Genomic DNA, 20,524 nt, shown 5'->3' with positions numbered 1-20,524 from the left:
CCCACTGCTCCTCATAACCCAGCCCTCAAAAAGCACTTTCGGAGAAGAATCGAAGATGATCGAGCTTATGGCTATGGTTATGGTCGTCATCTTCCTCCTCCTCCTCTAATGGATCATCTTCTTGATCAACTCTAGGTAAATCCTCCACAGCCTGCTGCAGCTCTTTTTTCCCCAATATGGGCATTTGGATTTGAGTCCGATTTCTTCAAATTTTTGTCAACCAGTATAACCGAACACCAACTTTGGTGTTTAATTGAATTGCCAATTTCTTTGATTCTCTATCGAGATACGACTGGTGACCAAGTTGGAGAGTACAGACAGTGGGTTTGGGGAGCTGCTTCAACCAACGCTGCCGGAGAGTTCCCTAAAGACGGAGCGGGTATACCGGAGATCCGAATTTTACTGGGCTTTTCGATGGACCGGGTAGCCAAAGCCTGCAATAGAGCGGCACATAGACCGAGTAGCCATCGATCTTCTCCCTAGCCTCATCCATATCTTCTCATTGATCGGGCATGTGTGCGCATCAGGACAGGTGAAGAGTGGTCGGAGCTATGTCTAGCGGGCTTGGGCTTAGCACAGGCTAGAGGCGGGGGATACAGGCAATGGCGCGTTGGTGGTTGTCAATGCGGTCGCGGATGGTTGACTCGATTGGTGGCCGTCGCCCGCGGAGGGTTGAAATTAGAGGTGGATGAGACTCAGTATGATTTTGAAACTTTTCATGAGATTGAGTGTAAGTGTGTTGATCCTGATGAAGCAAAGGAGAAGATCGAGGAGTTCTTGAAGGAAAATGGGGGTGAAGTATTCATACTTCGAAGTGTCGAAATTTGCAACTTTTTGAGCTGGGAAGCTGCCTTCTTGAATCAATGTGGTGAAGTTTCTGATGGAGCTGCCTTCTTAATCGAGTATACCTTTTTGCTTCGTATCGATGTTATTATGCAATGATTAGATTGAGGAGGAGGAGCTGGGGTTAGGATCTCGTCTTCCATCTGAAACGCGAGAGAGAAAGACAGAGAGAGAGAGAGGGTTTTGAGGGGTAGTTTGGACATTTGAGGGTCAAAATCTGAAAAGTGGGCCCTTATGTCGGTGCCAACTCAGCTTCTGACGTCATCTTTGGCGTCAAATTTGAAATTTGGACTTCGCTGATGGAAATTGAAAGTGCAAGGACGATCATGATTAAAAAAAAAAGGTCAGGGACCAAACTGATGTTTGCCCCAAAGTTGGAGGGGGCAAACTGAATTTAGTCCTTTTTTTTTTTATAATTAAATATCTTTTTGCGACGGCAAAGTATCCATCGCAACTAAATTAGCCTTTGCGACGGCAATAGTTTCCGTCGCAAATGCTTTTTGCAACGGAAATTTACCGTCGCAAATGGATATTGTGACGCCACCTATTGCAACGCTGACATTTCCGTCGCAAAAGCTTAATTTGCCCTTGTGAAAAGTATTTGCTACTGCAAAATCACGATTTGCCGTCGCAAACTGCCGTCGCAATTGGAGTTTTTTTTAGTAGTGACCTATTGGTTCAAAATTGAGAGATGAGGGAGTAAACATGTGAAATTGAAAATACAGGGACTGAACTGTTTTTTCCCTGAAAGTTCAGGGAGTAAACAGTATTTAACCCTAATTTTTTCTATTCTCTTCTTCTTTTAGTGTTATTTTTAATTAGTAGAGAATCTAGAATCCTCACACAACTTTTTTTTTTTATATAAATTAAATTGAAGATTAGGCGATATTAGTTCCTTTGCGACAGTCGATTTGGGGTGACTGGCACTCACCCACAATCTCGAAAGAAAGGGGTCTCACACAACTTTTATTCAATGTTGTACACAGGTACCAGGGGCCAGATCCAAGTAGAGTGTTGGTAGGGCTCAAGCCCTACCGAGATTTTTCCTATACATAACTTAGTACATGTATCATCTGCGTGTTTGAAGCCTTTTGTTGCATTGGTCAAGTGCTATGGCTTCTAGTGAGCCCTCTCAAGTTCGAATCCTATCGTTGTTAGCTTTCCATACCTTTTTTTTTCTTTTACTTCATCTTGTCTTTTAAATCCATAGTGGGTTCTAAGTTGGACCTTGGGCCTTCTTTGTGTGTGGTTTTGGATTTGTTTGGTATTTACTCTTTAGATTTGTATGTATTTGTATTAGTATTTTATCTTTGGGCTTGCATTTTAATACAAAAAGAATGTTAGGTCATTTTTTTTTTCGAGTGAGTAGGTTGCAAAGATACATGGACTTTGTTTTACATTTTGTTTTCATTCAAAGTTCTTAGTTTTCTTTATTTTGGATGTAATCCTAAAAAGTGAGTGTGCTAGATGTGTGCTCTTGTAATATACTCTGTATAATAATTCTCTCTAGTGACACTGATGCGTGAGTAATTACAGTACTATTTTCACTATAATAAGATTTTCAACCTCTTTCAATTACACTTACTCGGCTCTTCAGGGCTTAGACTTTTGCATTGTTGTACCAGAAAAAAAAAAAAAAAAAAAAAAAACCAATTATGAAGCCCTACCAATATTCAGATCCTAGATCCGCCCCTGACAGGTACATTAACATAGAGCAGGTACAATATTTGATAAGAAGAAATATTATTCCTTGACTCTGGGGTAACATAATAAGTACAAGTTTTATGAGAATCAAGCCTTAAACTTTTTCTCAATTTTTATTTTTTGGTTCAAAATCAATATTTACCCCCAAAACGGTGGATTATAGCACATGATTTTTTGACAAACAATGCATGTTTTTATTTTTTCACAAAAATCTTTTCACACTAAAATCATGATTTTTAGGCAATCATAGAACTGATAGACCTCAAAAATGTTGACCCAATTTTATTTTTTGACAATTTTCCAAAGTTAGAAAACCGAGAATTTTTGTTAGGAGGAGATTTTTAAAGTCTATCACTTGGAGCAGTTCTAAAAAATAATGTATTACCAATGATGAGATTATGCCGTAAAAGAACTCAAAAAAAAAAAAAAAAAAAAGGAAAATGAGAACCTTAATATGATTTTCCATATTTTGGCTTTTCCATCGAATACCAAATATATATTTTGTTTGGTTATGAGCTCCCGTTACCTTTTAATTGTTTGTTATTAATTTGAAGAATTGTCTTACACAATGGAGTGTGAAAGGCGAACATCGACCCAAACATACTTCATAAGACTTAATTTCTCTTTCGTAGAATGAAGAACTTTTACTTCTGATGGTCAAGAGTCAAATTCAAAGCGAGACTTATGGCAGGACTGGTAAAAATGTGCCGTTGGTGTTTCTCACGAGAGATTACTGTGCCGCAAAGGTATTTTCTACGAAGAAGTTGTCCATGCCGTGTCCATGGTAGTTTCTTCTTCTTCACTCCCAATTGATCATCTTACTCTGTTAAGGAAGACCGCAATATGGAAAACATAGCGAAGAACGTTCTTATGTTACAGGCCTATAAATAGCAATGCAAATATGAGGCTTTTGCAACATAACTATAGCTAGCTAATAGAGCAATGGCATCAAAATTTAATATTTTTGTCTTCACTATCACTCTCCTCCTCGCCATTCTTACTCTCCTCTCTTATGCAACTGCTTCTCATCCCCACAACAATAGCTCTTCCCCATTTGAGTTCCTTGAGCATCTCAAGGGTTGTCACAAGGGTGATAAGGTCAAAGGCATCAATGACCTCAAGAAATACCTTGAAAAGTACGGTTACTTGAACTACAGGAACCAGAGTCATTCAAGCGACGATGATTTCGACGACCTTTTGGATGACGCCGTGAAGACTTACCAGATCAATTACCACCTCAAGGCCACCGGAACATTGGACGGCAAAACAGTGTCAAAGATGATGACGCCTCGTTGTGGCGTGCCGGATATCATCAATGGCACCTCGTCCATGCGATCAGCCAAGAAAAGGCACCACCATGGTATCTAGCTATTTCATCTTATTAGACAATTACTTTGTCCTCTTACTTTCTAACGTGTTATCAGTAGAATATACACTACTGTATACAATTATACAATAATATACCCAAAATGATATGTACAATTACCATTTCTCCTAATGGTAATTGAATTTTAAAATCAAAATTAAAGCCATACACAGTAATTCTCTTGAATTAAGACTTGAACATTACGTCTAACGAATTTAAGTATTCGATATTGTTTTACAGGTTCAATTCATACCACTGCTCACTACTCATTTTTCCAGGGAAATCCAAAATGGCCTTCCTCAAAATACCATCTCACTTACGGTTTTCTCCCCAACACCCCATCCGAAGCCATGGGCGCTGTAGCACGGGCTTTTGCAACATGGGCTGGAAACACTCACTTCACGTTCAGCCAGTCCCAAAGTTACGAGAATGCGGATTTGAAGATTAGTTTTCATAAGGGTGATCATGGAGACCGGAATTCATTTGATGGCCCGGGTGGGGTCCTAGCCCATGCTTTTAGCCCGTCGGATGGAAGATTCCACTACGACGCAGATGAGACTTGGTCTGTGGGTGCTACTCCAGGTGCTATGGACTTGGAGAGTGTGGCTTTGCATGAAATAGGGCACCTTCTGGGACTTGGACATAGCTCAGTGGAGGGAGCTATCATGGCCCCAGTTATTCCCTCGGGAGTGGCTCGAATAAGTTTGACTGGGGACGATGTTCAAGGAATAAGGGCTTTATACAACGTCTGAGGACTTTCCTTTATCAAATAATGTACCTGAATACCCTGTGTTGAGATTTTTCAGAATAAAAAATAATGAAGAAAGTTGTATGCATGAAGAGCCAATCCTTTGGCAAATTTTGGTACATTTTCTTCTGATCGAGTTGGGGTGGTGAGATGTGCCTCCCCTTTTGTTTTGTGCATTTTATTTCCACCTCAAGTTCGTTTGTGTTAGTCTTCTTCTTGTTCGCGATATTGGTTTTGGTACGTACCCCTCGTATTGTTCTTCTTCTCTAATTAATAAAACGTAGTGATAAGGAAATGTTTGTACTTTTTACTCCTCTCGTATACATCATCGATCTATCAGCAAAAAGAAGAAAAAAAAAAAAAAGTTCTATGCATCAAGATATATATATATCTATATGCATTCACCGATAAAGTTAACAGTAAAAATCAGAAAAAATACCATCGTTGATGATAATCAGACTAAATATTGTGCTGAAATTTAATTGTATTAAAAACCGTATCATCAATTAATCTATTGGAGAAAACAGATGTGATGGTATTGATAATCAAATAATCAGTAAAAAATTTGTACGTGCATGTTTAACTTCAAAAGAAGAAAGGCACTTATGCATGCAAGTGACCATCCATCGGGAATGTCAGATGACTAGAATATTATAGTGATCTCTCGTCCAGATTATCTCATTCTGCAAACTCATCCATATGGAAATTGGTTTTATATATAGAGGGGGGATTTGGTATTTGAACATTTTGTGCATCAATAATGATCTATCGACAGTGAATGTTTCCGCATCGAAGCTAGTTTCGTCTTCAAAATTCTATGCTTTAACGGCTTAAACCTAACTACTAACAGAAGCCTAACTGATAAAGAATGTTGCCAAATGTTAAGCTCAACATGTTCTGCTTGTTAAGCTCAACAGCTCTATATGCATGACGTACGTACACCAATTCTATAGAAAAACGTAATTGATCACACCATCTCTTTACATGTACACATCAATACTATTGCATGCCTATAAATTCCATTGCGAATGTGAGGCTTCTGCAATATCCATACTCTTAATTCGGAGCAATGGCACCAAAATCTGATCTTTCTCTTTTCAAAGTCACTCCCCTCCTCCTCCTCGCCCTATTTTCTTTCCTCTCTAATGCAACGGCAAACTCATCTCCGCTTGAGTTCCTTGAGCATCTTAAGGGTTGTCAAAAAGGTGACAAGGTCAAGGGCATCAATGACCTCAAGAAGTACCTTCACAACTTCGGTTACTTGAACTACAAGAACCACATTCATTCTGATGACGATGATTTCGACGAGCTCTTGGAGGAAGCCGTCAAGACTTACCAGCTCAATTTCCACCTCAAGTCCACCGGAACGGTGGACGACAAAACCATATTACAGATGATGATGCCTCGTTGTGGTGTGCCCGATATCGTCAATGGCACCACATCCATGCGATCAGCCAAGATAAAGCACCAGCACGGTACGTATTTCATGTTACTAAAAAAAAATTAGATTATCATCTTAATTTTACACGGTTTATTAGTAGTATTTTCCCAGTTGGTTGCTGATCAAGAAAACATTACTGTACCCGTAGGTACATCAAAAATTGTTAAAAAGCATGCATACACTAATACTCTTGAATTAAGACTTGATCATTACGTACGTCTAACGAATTTAAGTCCTCGATATTGTTTTACAGGTTCAATTCATACCACTGTTCACTACTCATTTCCTAATGGAAAACCAAAATGGCCTTCCTCTAAATACCATCTGACATACGCTTTCTTCCCCGGCACCCCATCCCAAGCCACGGGTGCTATAGCACAGGCTTTCGCAACATGGGCTAGAAGCACTCCCTTCAAGTTCAGTCAGGCCCAAAATTACCAGAATGCAGATGTCAAGATTAGTTTTCACCGAGGTAATCATGGAGACGGGCGTAATTTTGATGGGCCTGGCGGAGTGCTGGCCCATGCTTTTTACCCTACGGATGGAAGATTCCACTTCGACGCAGCTGAAAATTGGTCCGCGGGTGCTAAACCAGGTGCCTATGACTTGGAGAGTGTTGCTTTGCACGAAATAGGGCACCTTCTGGGACTTGGACATAGCTCAGTGAAGGGAGCTGTCATGGCAGCAACCATCTCCCCGGGAGTCACTCTTAAAAGTTTGAACGAGGACGATATTCAAGGAATTAAAGCTTTATACAACGTTTGAGGAGTAGTGCTCGATCAAATAATTTAAAGCATTGTTAATTGTATGCCTTTTACTGGTTATGTTCCCCCAAAGGCAACTTTTAGTTTTTCTTATTAACAAATAATGCACCTGTATGCTGTGTACAACAGTGGATGAATAAAAGTACCATCTTCTGTTGCCAAATTCTTCTTTTAAGTTCATTTTTGTTTTTTTTTAAGGATTAAATATTGTTTAGTCCTTGAGCTTTTGACCAAAAAACACTTCAGTTCTTGACCTTCTAATTTCACACGTTTAGTCCTTGTACTTTCAGAATTTGGACCAATAGGTCCATTCCGTTGTCCATTCCGTTACTCTCCGTCCAAAAATTCATTTATGTTGCTGACGTGGCAATTCGTCCGCATTGAAAAGTCTATTATACCCTCACATTCCTTTTTTTCCTTTTTTTTTTGCCTTTTTTTTTTTAGGGTTTAATTTTTAATTTTTATCTCTTTTTTATTTTCTGCTTACCCTCTCTCCAAAACCTCCAATCTCCTCTCTACCAACCACCAACTCCCAACCCTCGAACCCCAGAAATTTTTCATCCCCACCGCTACTGCTCCGCCGCCCAAAACCATATCCAAAATGAAAATCCCCCATTTCTCCAATGGTGACCTGCAAAACCCCACTCCAAACTAAACTTCCAAAATCAACGAACAAAAATTATAATTCCAGAATTGATCAAACGACCAAACTTCTAATCAAGATCAAAACTTGACCACTCTAATCACAATCAACCAACTAAACCAAATCACACATTGCACAAGTACATGTACCTCTACGAATCTGTCAATTCTATTGAGCGAGTAGCCGTATAGGACGAACAGCAGCGGCGAATTCGCCAACGAAACTATCCTGTCCACAAATGGAAGCTTGGATTTCACGCTCAAAGTTTTGAATATAAACTCGTCCCCATCCCAAATTCTGAAACCTCATAATCATCCGATGGACTGTTGGCGGTGAGGTTCAGCAGCTTGGTGTAGTTCACGGCGTCGAAGTTCTTGGGGTGGAGAATCGAGGCGCCGGCCTCGAAGAACTCGCAGGAGACGTTGCTGCAAATCGGGAAGCAAAATGTCGCCATATTTCCAGACCCGATCTTAGCACAAGCCATCAATTCCCAGCCGGCTGGGTTTCAATCTGGGCTTTTGATCAAGAAGATCGATATGGGTCTCGATCTTCTAGTGCTTCTGCAAAAACAACAAAGTCTACAAATTCCTTAAATCTAGCAATCTCCTGGTAATTTTTCGACTTCTCTGACCTTTCCTTGCATCCATGTTCTTCGTCTCACCAATTCAAAGCTGTCGGCGTCATGGATCCGGAGGTTGAGCTTGAAGGAGGTGGGATCGATGAAGATAAGGTCGAAGCTAGGTAGGTTCCTTGGGCTTCGAGGGAAAGTGAGATCGATGGAGATGAGGTCCAGCTCCATTTCACCTCCCTACTACCCACGATGGCTCAAAGTTTGGGGCGGTAAGGTTTGTGGGCGGAGAGATTTGAGGGGTTGAGAGAGAAATCTCGATAAGTAGAAGAAAAAAATTAAAAAAATAAATTAAAAAATTAAAAAAACAGGGAAAACATAAATTAAGGGAATAAAAAAAAAAAGGAATGTGAGGGTATAATAGACTTTTCAATGCGGACGGATTGCCACGTCAGCAACATAACTGAGTTTTTGGACGGAGAGTAATGGAATGGACCTATTGGTCCAAATTCTGAAAGTACAATGACTAAACCTGTGAAATTAGAAGGCCATGGACTGAAGTGTTTTTTGGTCAAAAGCTCAAGGACTAAACAGTATTTAATCCTTTTTTTAAATAGTTCAACATTGTAAAGAAAAACTCTCAGCGCTAGGGTTTCTCTAGGGTTGAGAAGTTTTGGCATAGCCGTCGTACGTACACGATGGTGGAGGAGGTCTCAGCCCGTATGGCTGCTGCGCTCGCAATCAAGGAGAATGGGAGGGTGTCCTTTGGGACTGCGGGCTCGTCGGCGATCTCTAGCCAGTCCTATGCCATTGGGAGGCTTTTGTCTCAGAAGAAGATCAAACTTTTACTCACGTCCTTTTATGGCTACCATGGCCAATGTGTGGGGGTTGAAACAGCGACTCTCTATCCGGAATCAAGGCCATCGTTTCATTTTGCGCTTTACGAAGACGAAGGAACGAGACAAGATCTTGTTCGAAGGGCCGTGGTTCTACGGTCGCTCTATGTTTGCTTTGGCCGTGTATGACGGCTGCTGTGAGGCGGAGTCGGTGCCCATCCCAGCGATCCCGGTCTGGGTGGAAGTGCTTGGCCTTCCTCCAATACTGATGACCTTTGAAGCTATCTCCATGATCGGTGCTTCTCTGGGTCAGGTCCTTTAATTGGACAAAGTGAATATTCGCCGTGGCTTGAAGGCTAGGGTTCACATCTCCCATCTGATCACAACTCCAGTGAAGCAAGCCTACCCTCCTATGCTCTTCAAGTTTGGGACAGGGAAGGATATGGTTTCTGCTAGGGTGACTTTCCGGTTTGAGAAGATGGTTGGTTTCTGTAGGGTTTGTGGCTTACTGGAACACTTGGAGTCTGGCTACGCAGGGCTGCTGGATATGTCTGGAACCGACATCGTGGCTGGGGCGCAACATCAGGAGGGGCATTTGGAGGTGGGGGGCTCTAACCCTAGGTCGAACCTACCCCCTGTGTTTGATTTTGTTGGGTTGGGTTCAACGTCGAGGCCGACGTTTCAGGCTACTGCAGGTTTGTCTATGAGCAGTAGCGTGGCCACTCCTACTGTCAAGCCCTCCCATTCTAGTTTGTCTCTCTCTACACCCGGCCACACTACAGAGGAGCTAGCTAAGCAAGTGGCGCTCCCGGTTATCCCTTCCCCACACCGGCAACCGGTGGTCGATGGGACTAAAAGGAAGGCTGAGGCTCGGGAATTGGTGACATACAGTAAGAAAGCTCGAGCTGTGGTTCCTGTTCCCATAACTGAACCTGTGAGCATTGATTTTGTCCCTGAGTTAGCTCTACCTCACCAGGCGGGTATCTTGATTGTCTCTCCCCCGAAGAGGCGCAAGGTGGGTAGGCCTGTAGGGGCAAAGAATAAGCCTAGGGTGGAGGAGATCTACCCTTGGAAGCTAGGGACTGCCTCAACCAAGAAAGTTAAGAAGCGTCAATTTCATATTGCCAAGAAAGCTTTGGTTATGGAGGAAGATCCGGCGGTGGGGGAGTTTCCTACGGGGAAGGCTGTTGTGGAGGAGATTTCTCCAATGGTAACAGTTGAATCTGAGAAGACTACGGTGGTGGAGGAGACCGTCGTGGGGGAGGCTACTCCTTTGAGTGTGGTAACTATGGATCCTGGGGATGCCCCCTCTGCGTAGGGTGGTCCAAGGTTCCGTTGAATAAGTTGGGGTTTTTTATTTCTTTTCTAGCCCTAACATTGTCTAGGTTTGATTCTTGGTCCTATTGCTACAGTGATTTCATTTAGTTGCTTTAGGGTAACCTGCATGGCTTGATATTGACGTGGCCCTCTCGGGGGTAGGTCATGTTGTGTAATCACTTATATTCGAATATATGAAATGCTTGACATCCTATTTTCAAAAAAAAAAAAAAAATTCCGACCTTAGCTAGTTTTGTGTCTGCCAGCAACCACATAATATGTTTCAATAGTCAAATTTTTTTTTTTTGGAATACATTTTGTCACATAAAAATAATGGATGTAACGATGATGATGATTATCAAATGACTAAATGATCTTTAGGTTGACTAATTACTCTGAATCATTGATGAAAAACCTAATATCTGATTTGTTGTAATCATTGGGTTGCATATAACTAGTGTGATCAGCTTCACTCTTCTCATTTTGTTGTAAACCCTGCAAGAGGGCATGGGTTCGGATATAATAAGTGGAGCTCAAATTTATTTGAACTTTTGAAACTTGAATAACAAATGCTCTTTGTACATAAATAAGCTCATAATTAACAACATTAAAGTAACTATTTGAAGAGAAAGTTTTCTTCTGAAATGTACAAACTCAAAACAAACAGCTTATTTACAACTTTCATTACTGTCCAACTCCAAATCCCTCTTACTTGTGTAAAATGATGAAATAATCACAAAAAACAGAAAGCTCAGTGCACTTGCTGCTGCTAAAAACCAGTAGTACTTGTCTAGCCTTGCTTCATTCATATCATCACAGAACCAGCTCTTACTTCCATTTGAACTTGTGATGCCTTCAACTGTTGAGATCAAAAGGGCACTCAAGTAGCTCCCGACCCCAAAAACACTGGTGTATAGTGCAAAGGCCATTGTTCTCATTCTAATGGGAAATTCAGAGTAAAAGAACTCTTGCATCCCAACGACAGTGAAAATGTCCGAAATGCCCAGAAGAATGTACTGTGGCAGCAACCAGAATATGCTTAATGGAACCGTCTCAGATTGAGATCCTAGCATTTCCATATTTCTGCTGATATGGAGCCTTCTTGTCTCTACAAGTGCTGCAATGATCAGTGCTATGACCGAAGTGAACATCCCAATCCCCATCCTTTGCATTACGGTGATACCCTTTTCGTTACAAGTCAGGACCTTAGTAATTGGGATCAGAACTTTGTCATAAAGAGGCATCAACACAACTATAGAAAGTGCAATAGCACTCTGTAGTGTTGCGGGTGGAATCAGAAAATTGCTTCCGATATTCCTCTTCATTGTCATGCCTTGTTTGGTGAAGAATGTCGAAGGTTGCTGGAAAATCACTGCAAACATTAAAAGCATTAGCCATATGGGCAAAAGCCTAAGAATAACTTTTGCATTTTCGAACATGTGGATGCTGCTTTTGGGATGCTCATTGTTCAAGCCTTCATTGCTGCTTAAGTTCTGATGTCGACAGAGCGGTTTCCCTTGAAGCCTAAGCAAATTGGATAGCATCAGATCAAAGTTCATGCACAGTAATCTTAACAACACTTGAGTTACAAAAAAAAAAAAAAAAAAAAAAAAAGAGCTTACTCTAGCTCAGTAACATCATTTCCATCGGGTAACTTGACTTTGGAATTCAGTAATTTCAATGCAGCTGCCTTAATAACTTGAAGCATGCTCACAACTGGCTTATTACCCATGGTCTCATTTCTCTGTCTATATGTATAAATTGGGCTTCCACACGAGAAAACTATGACTGATGTGACCATCGAAATCATGGGGATGGCAAAACCTAGTATCCAACCAAAAGTATCTTGAATGTAGGACATAACACTGATACCCAAGACGGTGCCACTACAAATACCAAAGTACCACCATTGAAAGAACAAACTCTTTTTGTTGGATTTTTTGTCATCTTTGCTACTAGGCAACTCTTCCTCTTCACTATCAAGTTGATCTGCTCCAAAAGCTTGCAAAGATGGGTTGTAGCCACCTTGACCAAGAGAAATCAAATACAATGAGCAGAACAGAAATGAAGATGAACTTGTTTTGTTTGCTTGATCGGACGATGCCCGGGACATTAGTGCTGTTGATGTCAATGCCACAAGCCCCTAAAACCAGAAGAGTAGACAATGATCAATTAGTCCAACTCGTTACAGGAGCATGTCGTTGTTACTAATAGACAACTAGTATGCCCCAAAAGCGAACTTTAAGTAACACTAGAATTCCAAATTTCCAATATAAGACTTCAAACAAACAGCACTTTTTATACTATGTTTGGCAATTATTACGCTACCAAAACTCATATTATTGGAGCACGCATCTATATTAACGTATATCAATCTAACAATTTCTAGATATAATAGATCAATTCCCTAACTCATCTTAGGAAGGGTCAATAATATTGTAGGCTTATTTTCACACTAAAATGCATTAATCTTGACCCGCCAGTCCAATAACACACACACACATATGCAGGCCGGATCAGAAGCAGACGTTCGCACATACGCAAAAGTGCGGACGTCCCTCTTCCAACCTCGATCAGGCAGCGGTTTCAGGCACTGCGGTTGCCGAAAGAACCCTCTGGACATCCTGGAAGGCATCACCATCAAATTAAGCGAAGGCTTAGCTGATCGGAATCGAAAGTGTGCGCGGTGAGCTCGCCTGAAACTATGGAAGCCCATCGAGGTCGACTTCAAACTCTTCATTGACGACTCCAACGGCAAGCAGAGACTCGACATTGAGGCTTGGTTCGGGTCTGACAACCGCAGCGCCGCCATCACTGCCTGATCGAGGCCGGAGGAGGGACATCCGCACTTTTTTATCTGTGCGGACGTCCTCTATATATATATATATATATATATATATATATATATATATATATAGCTTTAAGCTTAGTGCAGATGACTCATGACTCATGATCCATATCTTAATAATGGTTTTCCTAATCGTACTCCTACTAATTGAGCACTCAGCGGACAAAAATTACTGACCAGAAAAGATGCTTTATTACCAAAATACAGAGCTAACGAGAAACAGAAAATAATAATAATAATAACAACAACAGAGGGAAAGAGAGTAATTGAGCACTCTCAGAGGACAAAAATTACTGACCAGATCGAAAAGATGCTTTATTACCAAAATACAGAGCTAACGAGAAACAGAAAATAATAATAATAATAATAATAGAGGGGAGAGAGAGAGAGAGAGAGAGAGAGAGAGAGAGAGAGAGAGAGAGAGAGAAGTAATTAGTACTTACGGCAACATAGATAAAACAAGAGGCTACAATGGTGTAATATCTATCCCAGTAAGAATCAGCTAGGGGTGCAATCAAGAGTGGAACCATGGATGTGAATCCGCACCACCTGTTCACCGTCTTCGCCGCAGAAGAGTTGCTCATCTTTACTACATCGGTCAGATAAGTTATCAGATTGGATGCCACTCCTTTGTATGCAAATCTTTCCATACCAGCAATTACTGTCATCAAACAAACAGACACCGAAACCAAAACTTAGCGAAGAGTGATCATGTAATTATTCTTACTGAATTACCTAGCCAAGAGTACAGTAGAAATGGTCACCCAAGACAAAGATCCTTCCAGGACCAAAAAGAAAAATCATGAGGTAATTATTAGTTGGGTCCCTAGCTATATATTAAAGAAAGGTATTTATATATAAAAATGGTCGAAATTAAAAGTTTTAGAGGGAGCAAAGAAACGGGAGGGTATATGATGAATACCTATGAGAAGAATGCATGAGTTGCCGAGTCTCTTTCTTGTTGAACCAGCCATGGGAGGGATCGAAGGAGAATGAATGTGATGAGTCTCTGAGATTATGAAGAAGAAGGAAATTATATCTGTATGCCACCAAACTAGCTAGTTAGCTCCTCTCCTCTTCTGTCAGCTTCTGTAGATCACTGTTTGTACTTTTCATGATCTCCACCAGCAAAAACACTAGCTAGGGCCGAGTACTTCATTATTGGCTTCTTTGCTCTGCTTTCAATTCCTTTTACCAACAGACAAATATCAAAGAGGCTTTGAGCTAATGGACACACAACGCAAATCCACTAAGCTAGCTAAGTTCCCCTCTAATACTTATGCACTATTTATAAGAAATGGAAAGCTAAAATAGATCCCACTTTTTATTTCTGATGTAGAGTGAATGGTGATAAGAATTGAAGAACAGCTCGATTGTGGAAAAGGAGGAAAACCCGGTTTGCTACAACTTTGGCATTCGGTGTCCGAATCGTAATTACTATACCTTTCCGGAAAGAGAACAACGCTAGGAACAAAACTCGTTGCGTTGCCATGACATGTGGGCTTTTTCTGGCTTTCGGGGTTGTTTAGGGCCTCAAAACTGCAATTTACTATTTTTCAGAATTTTCGGTTTTCTAGTTTGTTTTGGATTTGTTTTGTTTTTACCCGTAAGCTTTAGGGTTTCATTGTTAGTCGCCTTAGGGTTTCTTTTCTCATATATAAGCAACCTTCGACTGCTGTAGAACCTATCTTTTATCCAATTATCAATCAAATTGAGAGTTTTCTCATTTATCTCTGGTGAACTCCAGAATCCTTGTTTTAGATTTATTACTTGTAAACCTAGAGTTACTTTCCGACTATGTCAATTTCGATGATTAATGGCATGAGTCTGTATTGTGGCCACGTAATCTATAGCTAGCTAGCTAGAAAATAATATCTGATGGATGCAACAAAAGAATAAGATGCCCCATGCAGATTCCTTGTTGTAGGAACTGATCGAATCACTTGTATGTGCCACTTAATGGTACACGTAAACTTATCCTTTGACACGTAGGACTGCTTGCTCCAGAAAACTTCATAAAGACCAGGAATGTACCAATAGAACGATATGAGTTAGTATTAGCATATATTCTCGAAATCATTATGTCCTTTACAGTAAGTAACTTATTATTTTCATATACGTACAAAGTTAGTGAAAAGCACTAAAGCAGCGTATATATCCATTGAATGACTGAATTGTTAATCATGCAGATCCAACTTAATGACTGAGCTGTTTATTAACTTGAAGTCATCGTATACTCTAAAGTTAGTAATATTTTTGTTTCGTACACTATAAAAATAAATAAAGAAGCATCAGTGAAGTCGAATGACTTCACAAAAATACTAACATTGTCCTTACTTGTGGATTTCTCTAATAATTGGTTCACAAATAATGATACTAGAGACTCTTGTACACGCAATTTTCAGTAATTATTAAGATTCAATCAATATGACATTATTGATTTAAGCTGCAACAAGGTATTAAAGCTAGGCCTGGAGAGAGAGCAAAGCATCATCTTTCATCCTACGCACCATTACCACTTTTGTCTGAGGGTCCAACCGGAGCTCCATTTAGCTTAAACCTCATTGGGTAATGCACTGCGTACGTTTTCCACTTTTTCACCGAGAATCACTAGCTCTTGACCATATATTTACATGTTTTTCCTTTTCTCTTTACTCAGAATTTGCTCAACCATGCATGAGTTTTCTCACCTAGTTTGTTACAATTTGTATTCTTCTGTTTTCTGGCAAACAAAGCATGAGTGCGGTTTGGATGCGTTACGTTTAGCAACAGTGTTGAGCTAAGTGACAGAGATCCAATATCAGCAGCAGGCGTTATATATGGGGAAGAGGGTGATGAGGCCAAAGCATGCATAGGGCACACAGCTCCACACATCCCACATCATCCACACACACAGTTAGCACACAGCTAGCTCCAGAAGTACACCTGGCAAATTAGGGCAAAGCTAGAGGAGAAAAAACTCAGAAAGAGTTGCAGTGCTTGGTGACGAGGATAAGTGGGTTGGTCTCTATTCAGTTTAGGAGTTAATGGAACATGCATGTGGTGATCATTTGGCGGTCAGTTGTTTCCTGTGATGGATAGCACTTAGTTTCTTTATGGTCATGGACTACCATATCCGCCACTTAGTGATTTATAGCCGACAGTAGTGAAGTGAAAGATCTTTAGGGGGTTGATCAGTTACAGCAAACGACATGTGATAGATCTCTAGGGCCTAGCTAGTTATCGAGTAGTGCACGAGTTCTTCATCTTAATTTAGTTAGACATGAACTAGTGGTTGTTACTAATGTTCTACTTTTAATGCTCTTGGTTTTGGAGCGATTTCAGAGCATTATAAAACACCCATTTGTAAAATCTTAATCTTGAACTTATAGAGTTGGGGTCTGCTAGCCGGATCTTTGGTACCCGGCCAGAAGTCACCACAAAATCATTATATATACTGTGTGGGTTTATAATGTTGGGTTGACACACGTATGCAAAGCAACATCGAGAGACATGAGTGCGCACACTTGCTTTGATCTTCTCTTATTCAGTTCATGCACAAAAAATCTATATAGTACTTTAGCTTATGAAACTTATCCATGTTTTTAAAAATTCACATGTATATTTGCACCAATGATTTCTAATTTCTCAAATCTTATTTATTTTTATTTTTTATCGTGAAAGAATTTAAATTGTCGACCTCACTAAACATTAATGGATGAGGTACTCTTATAATAATATTGCTTAATTCAATTGGTACTACTATTCTGTATGCCTGAACATTTTGGCACAGAGACACGTGATCAATGCTGATGGCTTTGGCCCTGTTTGGTTTAGATCTAGTCGCGCATATTGTATGTTGGTTTAGATCTCGACTCTCATTTTCTTTAGAAGCCTTCTAGATATAAACAAATGTGAAGTCGATCTAAGAATGATTATGGGTAGGAGGAGGCGGTATGCAAGAAATGTTTTTCACTTTCGCCAACATTAGCTAGCGAGGTTTCTAACTTCACTTCTTTTTCTAGTCATTCCGAGCCGATGGTATTAGGCCTAACCGCCTAAGGCGTCAATGATCGGTTAACTAATGAGGCGGTTCGGTGGTAATTTCTTTAAATTTCAAAACTCGAGTGGTCAGACGATAGTTGTTGACCGAGTCCATACCCCTAATTGGGGACTAAGAAAACATGTTGTTTCCCATATAGGGAAGAATATTAATTAGGCTTTCTTGCTTTTATTATTCTTTTGTAAATTTTTGGTGTGATTCATGCTTAAATTATTGAAAGAACTAGAAAACAGGTGATACATGAGGGAGAGGAAGGACATTAATTTGGATGGAAATCTAATTTTCCTTTTTATAAACGTTAAAGAACCTAGGAATTTCATTAATTGCTCAACATAATTCAAGTTACGTGAAGTAGTGATATGTTATTATATATGTGATTGTAGTGCCTTCCTTTCTATCATGATCAACTAGCTTTTGATCATATTGGCAAAAACAAAACAAAAAACTAGCTTTTCATCATATCGAGAATTTCATTGCTCAAGATAATTCAAGTTACGTGAAGGTGTGATATATATAATAACATTTGATTGTAGTGCCTTCCTTTCTATCATGATCAACTAGCTTTTGATCATATTGGTAAAAAAAAAAAACCAGAGAGAGAGAGACTAGCTTTTGATCATATATGGAATTTCATTGTTCAAGACAATTCAAGTTACGTGAAGCTTTGAGATATATATATATATATATATATATATATATATATATAATAACTTATAACATTTGATTGTAGAGAAAGGAATCATGATCAACTAGCTTTTGATCATATTGCCAAAAAAAAAAAAAGACGAGCTTTTGATCATATATGATATTAATTGCTTTATGTTTTCTTTACGTCAATCAAAACAGATATGCATGTCGACATTATGTTTCCATTTCCATCTATGACTTTACTTTTGTTTGACCAAAAAATTTATGATGACTTTATGATGTATACTAAACAAAATTGGACAATTCTTAGGTTCACCCTAGGGATGGCAATGGGGAGGGTAGGGTAAGGGGATTAAATTACCATCCCCATACCCGACTTCATTCTCCATCCCCGTACCCTCCCCAATCCCCGTCCCCGTCCCCATTGGGGATTAGGTCCCCGTACCCGCCCAAATCACCGTTAACAATATTACTAATTTAATTATTATATAAAAATTTATACAAATAATTATGGATTGTAAAATATGAAGTTAAAATCAAACATCAAAATAAAATAAATTTCTTATTTCAATCAAGGAAAATTAACATGTTGATAAAGATCTTTTATTAAAAGAATCTTCCTTTTTTTGAACATATTTATTAATAGAATTTAAATATTGACAAAAAGATGAAGTTTATATAAATATGAAAACCATACTCGTTGATTGTATTTTATTTTTATACTCGTTGATTGTATTTTTATTAACTCATATAAGTTTTCTCATATAAGCTATGCTTGCCACAACCAATCTTGCTCCTCAGTTTTGGCTGGCTGACACTGGTGCCACCAATCACATGACCAGTAATGCTCAACTCCTCCATAATGCAGCTCCTTATCCTGCCAATGACTCTGTGCAAGTTGGGAATGGTAATCAAATGTTGATCACACATTCTGGTACTACTACTTTAGGACCATTGATACTTGATAATGTGCTATTAATTCCAGAACTCACTGCACATTTACTCTCCATCTATCAACTATGCAAGCAGAACAACTGTTCTGTTTGGTTTGATGAATTTATGTGTGTCATTCAGGACAAGGTGCAGGGTCACATACTTTACCAGGGGCTATGTAAGCAAGGTCTCTATCCAATTCCTTTTCAGCTGCCTACAGTGGACAGATCAGTTGGTATTCAAAAGTTACCACTTCCATCAAATAAGGCTAACAAGCTAGGTTATCTCAGCTTCACCTTCTCAGCAAGCTGCTTTTGTGGGACAGTTAATCAAGAACTCAGTTTGGCACCAAAGATTTGGTCATCCAACAAATGAGGTGGCACATCACATCTTGGAAAAATGTCACATTTCAGTGGCTAATGATAAAGAGTCCTTTGTCTGTGAACCTTGTCTATTAGGCAAATTACATAAACTTCCCTTCTCTAGTTCTGTTACTAGAAGTGAGGTTCCATTTGAGCTTGTACATTCTGATGTTTGGGGACCTTCCCCACATCTATCCATTGATGGCTACATATACTTTGTTTTGTTCATAGATGATTGTACAAGATTCACTTGGATGTATCCCATGAAGAATAAAAATGAAGTTTTTGTTTACTTCCAATCTCTGTGTGCCTTTGTCTCCACTCAATTTTCCAGTTCAATTAAAACTCTTAGGAGTGATGGAGGTGGTGAGTACATGAGTTTCCAGTTCCAAGATTTTTTGAAACAAAAAGGCATTTTTCATCATATATCGTGTCCTTATACCCCTCAGCAGAATGGGGTTTCTGAAAGGAAGAACAGGCATATTAGAGAAACAGCAGTCACCTTGTTACAGAATGCTTCTCTTCCTAATCAGTTTTGGTATCATGCTTGTGCTATTGCTGCCTATTTGATCAACAGGATGCCTACTTCAGTGCTCAAAATGCTATCTCCATTTGAAAAGCTGTATCACTCCACACCTCAAATTGAGACACTTAGGGTCTTTGGCTGTGCCTGCTATCCATTGATGACACCATACAGGTCTGATAAGATTCAACCTAAAACTATCAAGTGTGTCTTTGTTGGCCTTGCTGAAACAGAAAGAAAATATCTGAGATATGCCTTAATTGAAAATTGAGTCGTACAGGATGAGGTTATATAGTAGTAGGAACTGATCTCCTAAGCTTGACATGTGTCAAGACAGCTGTGGAGCACTAATGACTAGCTCATCTGCTCATGCAACTAATAGTAATTAACATACTGCTAATTACACTAATTGCTTATTACAGAATTAACAGAAATTAACATAGGTTTAATAAGACTAACACCCTCCCTCAACTTGATGGCGAGACATGAGCATCAAGTTGGAGCAGAAATGAGAATGCATGGGAGTACACAAGCCTTTGGTAAACAAGTCTGCAAGCTGATCCCTTGATGTAACAAACTGGAGCTTAAGAGAACCGGCTTTGACTTGATTCATTGTAAAGTGAATGTCAACTTCAATATGCTTCAGTTTAGAGTGAAACACAGGATTGGTAGCTAGAGCAAGAGCTGAAATATTGTCACAATGTAATGTAGGAACATCAGCAAGATGGATATGCAGATCATGCAGGAGATGAGAAAGCCAAAGAAGTTCAGAAGTAGTATCAGCCATGCTTCTATACTCAGCTTCAGTTGATGATCTGGAGACTGCAGATTGTTTCTTACTGCACCAGGAGATGGGGGAATTGTTCAGAAATATAACAAAGCCAGTTGTTGACTTTCGATCATTGGGATCACCAGCCCAATCAGCATCACAGAAAGCA

At 39.7% G+C, this 20,524-nt stretch overlaps 3 protein-coding genes across 3 annotated transcripts; 2 read left to right on the top strand and 1 right to left on the bottom strand.

Moving 5' to 3' along the window:
- The first annotated feature begins 3,480 nt into the window (after positions 1-3,480).
- Positions 3,481-4,946, top strand: LOC133746508 (metalloendoproteinase 3-MMP-like). Its single transcript, XM_062174680.1, has 2 exons — positions 3,481-3,907; positions 4,154-4,946. Exons 1-2 carry the CDS (start codon positions 3,490-3,492, stop codon positions 4,663-4,665), a joined length of 930 nt encoding a protein of 309 aa, XP_062030664.1. The 5' UTR covers positions 3,481-3,489; the 3' UTR covers positions 4,666-4,946.
- A 746-nt stretch (positions 4,947-5,692) lies between these two features.
- On the top strand, positions 5,693-7,029 carry LOC133746499 (metalloendoproteinase 3-MMP-like). Its single transcript, XM_062174673.1, has 2 exons — positions 5,693-6,136; positions 6,356-7,029. Exons 1-2 carry the CDS (start codon positions 5,731-5,733, stop codon positions 6,865-6,867), a joined length of 918 nt encoding a protein of 305 aa, XP_062030657.1. The 5' UTR covers positions 5,693-5,730; the 3' UTR covers positions 6,868-7,029.
- A 3,799-nt stretch (positions 7,030-10,828) lies between these two features.
- On the bottom strand, positions 10,829-14,354 carry LOC133746490 (protein NRT1/ PTR FAMILY 5.8). The gene is made up of 4 exons (XM_062174667.1): positions 14,001-14,354; positions 13,522-13,739; positions 11,853-12,373; positions 10,829-11,754 (listed from the first exon to the last, which is right to left on the bottom strand). Exons 1-4 carry the CDS (start codon positions 14,050-14,052, stop codon positions 10,899-10,901), a joined length of 1,647 nt encoding a protein of 548 aa, XP_062030651.1. The 5' UTR covers positions 14,053-14,354; the 3' UTR covers positions 10,829-10,898.
- Positions 14,355-20,524: the final 6,170 nt, after the last annotated feature.

This window comes from Rosa rugosa, chromosome 1 (genome assembly GCF_958449725.1).
Source record: "Rosa rugosa chromosome 1, drRosRugo1.1, whole genome shotgun sequence".
NCBI lineage: Eukaryota > Viridiplantae > Streptophyta > Magnoliopsida > Rosales > Rosaceae > Rosa > Rosa rugosa.
Note: the sequence above shows the minus strand (reverse complement) of the source record. Positions and strands in the feature narration are given on the sequence as shown.

Excerpts from the sequence above, each read along its gene's own strand:
- LOC133746508 (XM_062174680.1), top strand. The coding sequence starts at position 3,490 with ATGGCATCAAAATTTAATATTTTTGTCTTCACTATCACTCTCCTCCTC. Across the intron at positions 3,908-4,153 it reads CAAGAAAAGGCACCACCATG|GTTCAATTCATACCACTGCT; the intron begins GTATCTAGCTAT and ends ATTGTTTTACAG.
- LOC133746499 (XM_062174673.1), top strand. The coding sequence starts at position 5,731 with ATGGCACCAAAATCTGATCTTTCTCTTTTCAAAGTCACTCCCCTCCTC. Across the intron at positions 6,137-6,355 it reads CAAGATAAAGCACCAGCACG|GTTCAATTCATACCACTGTT; the intron begins GTACGTATTTCA and ends ATTGTTTTACAG.
- LOC133746490 (XM_062174667.1), bottom strand. The coding sequence starts at position 14,052 with ATGGCTGGTTCAACAAGAAAGAGACTCGGCAACTCATGCATTCTTCTC. Across the intron at positions 13,740-14,000 it reads CTCATGCATTCTTCTCATAG|TAATTGCTGGTATGGAAAGA; the intron begins GTATTCATCATA and ends GTTTGATGACAG. Across the intron at positions 11,755-11,852 it reads AATGATGTTACTGAGCTAGA|GCTTCAAGGGAAACCGCTCT; the intron begins GTAAGCTCTTTT and ends CAATTTGCTTAG.